Source organism: Ornithodoros turicata, chromosome 2, assembly GCF_037126465.1.
Source record: "Ornithodoros turicata isolate Travis chromosome 2, ASM3712646v1, whole genome shotgun sequence".
NCBI lineage: Eukaryota > Metazoa > Arthropoda > Arachnida > Ixodida > Argasidae > Ornithodoros > Ornithodoros turicata.
Window position 1 is genome coordinate 41,373,808 of NC_088202.1, and position 6,000 is coordinate 41,379,807.

Below are 6,000 nucleotides of genomic sequence, written 5' to 3' on the forward strand. Positions count from 1 at the left end.
TGTATGTGTACGAAAAGTGCAACCTTGACACATGAGTCATCATCCAAGAGAGCCGGTGCTAACATGAAACGGAAATCATGTTCAATAAGGTAAACAGGAGAAGAAACAGCGCTCAATATGTTTGCTGTTTCGTGTTGAAATTTTGGTCCTAACCATGATATATTTTGTTCGATCAATATTCCTATCTTCCTGTTTGGAAGCATAACTACGACATCAAGTGAAAGTGAATTACCAATTTGGCTGTTTGACCATTGACTGGTTGAGATTCAGTCTGGGGGAGTCCAGCTTTCTACCCAAGGTCGGCCAAAATTTACGCTTGTATCTGCCGAGTGGCACGCCGCGTGCCACTGAATCATCGGTGCACCGCCTTCGACTAGATGTCCCTTTCAGCCATGCCATGTTGTTCAAGATGGCAAAGGTAAAGTCGCCGAACCGCCTCACGTATGAACAAGTGGAGAACACTGAACACATATTAATTAACTGCTCCCGATACAGCGCCCAACGTAACGATCGCAGCGCCGCCTTGGAAAGACCGGACCAACGTCCTCTAGATTTAGTGAAGCTCCTCGGAGAATGGCCGAGTGATCTTAGACAGCGTGCGACAGCTGCTTTAATGACATTTCTTGTGGACATTGCAGCGCCTCTAACTTTTTAGAGTTACTTTATTTTCAAGTGTTTTGGAGCAGCCGGGTCCTGTGTTTTGCAGTAGCCACCATCTGCATATTTTTCTTTGCAAACTCCAATTCCAACTCAACAATCAACGAGATTATTTTCAGGTTCTGGTGCTGTTTTCGCCAATATACGTATCTGTAATGTACCGTCGGTAATGTGATATTCTGAGAAATGTTCAACATGTTAATTAATGTTAAATGTTAATTAATTTCCCAAAGGGAGACCAACTTTAACTGCTCTCGTTATGCAGAATGAAACATTGGTTCACTAGTTACAAAGACATACTTGCTGCTTTCATGGGCTTTTCAAAGGAGTTCGGGTCCTTTGCGCCGCGAGATTCTTTTACACCGGTTGTATCAGCATGGTTTCCGAGGTGTTTCGTTTTTAACATCGTACCTTGTGAGCCAATATCAGAGCTTCGTAACTGCCCATTTACCATGCCCTTTGGAGCTACGGTCTGCTGTGCCGCAAGGAAGTATACATGTCGCTTAATCTTCTACTGTCACCAGATCGATATTTGCGTAACGGGAGTTTTGGAAACGGAGCCGTAAAAGGTCTTCGGACCTTCTTTGCTGATCAGTAGTGTATAGTTACATTACCTCATTATGGGTGCTTCTTTGTCTTTGTGTAGTAAGGTTCTGATGTTCTCTCCCGTTTTAGTTATTATCAATGTCGTTGGTTTTGAGCTCCCTATAGGTTTGACTTCGATATTGTTCTACTGTTTTGCTACCTCGTCATATGTGAGCTGTTGCTACCGGCAGAGCATTTGTAAAGTTGCCGACTTTTTACTGCGCTGTCCTGACACGTACATGTTAACATGGTAACGCTGAATAAATTAAATTGAATTGAAGAACCCACATTATAACGACGTAGTCGCGTTCAAGACGACGCTGGCAAACGATGGGCAAACGGATGTGCAAACGATAGAAAGAGCTATCAGTGACATATATCAACGTATCAGAATTTGCCTTTGGAGAAGATATTGGAAAATGAAATTAGAGATGCACAAACATATGTAGTCTACGAAACGCTCGCCCTTCTAAATATGTCATTCCGTTTTCTTTCGTTCTAGTTCCTATAGAAGTGTCAGTCTTGTTGAGAGAACATAGGAATTGCTGGTACAGTCTCAGGATGTATTACATGGCTAAGTACATCGTGGAGATATTCCCAACGGTGAGCAGCATTTTCCTTAAAATTTTCACGCATAATATCAATTCCACAATTACCACTATGATCACAGTGGCTACTGGTGAGCTTAAGTTGACGACCTCTAGACGTGCACTCTGTTGACCGTGTTTGGTACGAGAGGTTCGTAAGAGCGTATAGAGCTTTAGGCTTGTCTTGTCACCCCTTTCAGACCCGGAGTCTTTAGGCTTTTTTCCCACCATGTCACAGCTGAAACTTTATTACGCAGGTACCGCCGGTGCTCATAATGTCTGCCATCATGTATTACCCGACCTCTCAACCTATGGAACTGTGGCGAGCAGCAGCGTTTACCTTATTTTGCGCTCAGCTCTCTTCGGTCATCCAATCCTTTGGTCTTGTTGTGTCGTCCGTTGCTAGTGTACAGGTGGGCAATTATTATGTGCTACCTAGGCCTCCATGTATTACATCAGGCTGGTCGTTGCTGTTGTTATTGAACCAGGCCCAAAAGCTTCACGATTCTCCCTTCGAAAACTTGTGCTAAACGTAGTTTAGTTACTTGCCACACTGGCGCTCGCTACATGACCTAGAATGGGCGCGACGACGGTTAGCGTCGTCCGCTGTGATCATCCGCCAGTGCAGAACGTGCCGGTCGACAGCTCACATTTAAATTACTGCAAATGGCTATTCTACCTAAAATTTCCATAGACGAAAACGTTTACTCCAAAATACAGCTGTAACTACTTACGCAAGAGTGGTGCACACAACGCTTGAAACTCCAATGGGGTACTTTACTCAGGACAGTGGCGTAGCCAGAATAATATTTCGGGAGGGGTTCTATCCCTGGGGACTTTGAATGGGGAGAAGGGTTTCACACTCGTTTCCCTCTCCCAAATGCACTACCAAAGGTACGATTTCGAAGTTGAAGGGGGGGGGGGGGTAGTCCCCGAACCCTTTTCCCCTCTGGCTACGAGACTGCCGCATAGAGTGCCGGACAAAAGTTTAGGGAACACGCTCCGGCGTATTCGTTCCTCACAGTGACACGCTAGAAGCGAATGGGACCGTACGGACATACAGACATGTGCCTATAGGGACAGTGCGACAAACTGGTGGCGCCGCGATGCGGCCTCCAGAGGAAGTACCTTGGGCGATACTCGCCGGGTAGCCAGCATTGTTTACATGCGAAGTGCGAGCGTCTTTTTCTTGCAACTGTGGGACCGCTGCATCGCTAACTGTGCAAGCACCTAAAGAATTCTTCACTAAGGGCAGGATGTTTCATTTCACGTGATTTCTATGCTTTCAATACCACCGAGGGCACTAGGCTCACAGCCAATAGCGTTCGGCCCTTGGATGAGGTGTGTGCAACATGAGCGAATATATTCTATTTCTTTTGTTCTGGTTTCGATGAAAGTGAATGAGGAACTGCAAAATGATCAATGATTTACAGTTGACACTTTCGTGACGGTGAAACGCCGCTAGATCACCGTCAAATGCACCGACCAAACGGCAACTTATTTCGAGATAATGATTGAGGTGTTTCATCGCCAGTGCCCAGAGCCGATATTCTGGGTTAACGAGTCTCACAGTGAGAACGGAGGTTTTACTTCTAATTACAGCAGACAGATTTTGCTACATAGCTGTATGTCACACCGTAACTGTAAAAAGGAATGCACAAAATGTCGCGAGGCATTTCGGACACCATTAAGGTATTATTTGAAATTCGCGCAAAATGGAAACACACATATGTAGCGAAAGAAGTTTTTTTTTTTTTTTTTTACTGGACACGTTGATTAATTGTATGACGTTTGATGCTTTGCCTACAACACGTTTTCTCGCATTTACAGGTGTCTGTCTGTCTGGCATTTCCCCTATTGTCGCCATCTTTCATGTTCAGCGGATATTTCGTGCAGTCTCACCTCCTGTCGCCGTACGTACGGTGGCTCAGCTACACATCTCCTATTTATCACGCGTACCATGGGATGGTGCTGTCATTGTACGGCTACGGACGGGGTCAGCTTGACTGTGACGAGCTCATCTGCGTCTTCGAAGATTCGGCCGACGTGTTGGCCTTTACTGACAGCACAACCAAAAGTATCTACACGCAGTGTGCCATCCTCGTAGCAATAGAGGTGACATTTAGGGTTGTCGCATTTATATTGTTGAAATGGAGGCTGAAAAGGAAGAAGTGATATTTTTTCGGAAGTGCTTTTGTTCAACATCGTGACAATCAGGAGAGTAACATTGGGTAACAATGGTGGGTAACGATGTTGGGTATGTAAAAATTGGCTGCCCCACTTAACAGTCGCAAAGCTTAAAATAAATAAAGCAAAAAAGAAAAAAAAACGAAGCTGCGTTCGTGGATGACGCCAAATACCTCTTGCTAAAACTCGCCCATGGCGGTAGCCTGGTTTTTTTTTTCGTTTATGCTAATTACTTATTATTTTTATTGATTATTATAATTATTATTTACTTACTGATTTTTTATGTAGTAGTCTCAGTCTACGAAGTTGGCGGCGCTGTTGTACCATCTGATGTCATTTGTTTGTAACAGAGAGAGGTTTATTTTCACTGAGACAACAGGGTCACTTTATACCTTTGTAAATGGAGCTGTTTGTGTTCTTGTTTGTGATTACGCCTTTTAAAAATATTTGTATCTCTCCTTAACGGCGCAGCTAACACTGCGTCGAACGTTGCTGTTTGCCAATTCCTCTTTCAGGTATAGGTATCACAATTAACTAGTCAAGCACTGTAGTAAAGTGTATTTATCTGCGAGTCGGTGACATGAAGGACGTTACACTGTATGTTGTTTACAGACGTCGAATTTTTAAGCTTGTTCATACCTCAACCTGTGGTCCTCGTGTAAGTGAGAAAGGACAACAATAAACGTCGTGATCCAAGAAGGAACTGAGGTTTTATTACGCGTGCTGCGTCGACAAACCTTGGAGTGCACTGCGCCATAGGGAGATATCTACTCGTTCCGTGTTTTAGTACTTCACAGCGGCAGCTGTTAACGGGAAGGTTTCAGGAGATCGCCGTGTCTGTGGAACAAAAGGCCCCTCGCCTCTCCGCGCCAGAGAGGGGGAAAACAGAGAGTTACACGGATGCGCGCGCAGGTGGCGAAAGGGGAAGCGGCGCGAGAGAGCGGCAGCTGTGTGTGGGGCAGGGGAACTAAAAGGAAGCACACATTAGGAAGTTTTAGCTTATCGGAAGGGTTCCACGGAGACAAACCAAAAACAAACAGGAATCTTACAAGTCCAACATCAGCATCGTGATGCCAGCCACTTCAGAAGAATCAGGTGCTTGGCGTACCATATTTGCGGAACCGTTACCGTGAATACCTTCCAATCTGCTAGATCTTTTCTAATCGTTCCAATCGTTCTAAACCTCTCTACTGTACCGGCGCCACCATAAGTAAACAAACGAGAGTGAGCAGTGTCACGCCACGGGGACACGGACGCCCCAAAGTGCCTTTTTCGCATTACCTTGATTCCCTGACGATTGTATCATTACGATAATTAAAAGCATTGTAAATTGTAATTCAGCCTGTTGAGCTGCAGAACTGTCGAAATGAGGGGAACTAGATGTGGGAACCTCAGAACACAGTAAAAAGACAGCGGAGCGAGGGAACGTTACGAAACAGTCTCGTCAACCGCGAGACATAGCGGCAAGCTCTCAAACTGCCCTACCTGATATCGTCCACCGAGGCTGAACTGTTCGCCATTCTTACCGCCCTAGCATACATTACTGACTTGCCACCTGGGAAATGGGTCGTCCTCACCGACAGCAAGACGTACCTCCTCCGTTTGATGTCGGCCCGCGCCCCAACCTCATACAAGATATACCCAGCATGAAAAGGGGGACGGGGGGGGGGGGGGTAATGGCAGGATAGGCTCGCCGTTGTTGGCCACACAGAAGTGGGCGTCGTCACGACGAGAGCAAAAAAAAAAAACGCAAAGCAAAAGAAAACACAAACGAAGGACGGACGGATGGAGGATAGAGGAGGTTGAAGGATGGGGATGGCGGTGAGGCGCACGAGTTCATCGGGGAGAGTAGAGTATTAGATGGGTCGATGAACAAGGCCTGTCTTCAGCAGGAAGAGAATGAGGTTTCTTGATTTGGCTGAACGTTCGGCAGAAGAACCAGCGGGGTAGAGGATGTCCGCTAGCTTGCCCGAGGTGGAGCGAG

At 45.9% G+C, this 6,000-nt stretch overlaps 1 protein-coding gene across 1 annotated transcript in view; it reads left to right on the forward strand.

Annotated features, from left to right (window-relative positions):
- The window catches only part of LOC135385324 (ATP-binding cassette sub-family G member 4-like), a 44,627-nt gene extending 40,469 nt beyond the window's left edge, over positions 1 to 4,158 (forward strand). Inside the window, exons 11-13 of the mRNA XM_064614579.1 lie at positions 1,745 to 1,845; positions 2,087 to 2,242; positions 3,660 to 4,158. Coding sequence (XP_064470649.1) covers positions 1,745 to 1,845; positions 2,087 to 2,242; positions 3,660 to 4,004 — 602 coding nt within the window. The 3' untranslated portion in view covers positions 4,005 to 4,158. The remainder of the gene's footprint in view (positions 1 to 1,744; positions 1,846 to 2,086; positions 2,243 to 3,659) is intronic.
- Positions 4,159 to 6,000: the final 1,842 nt, after the last annotated feature.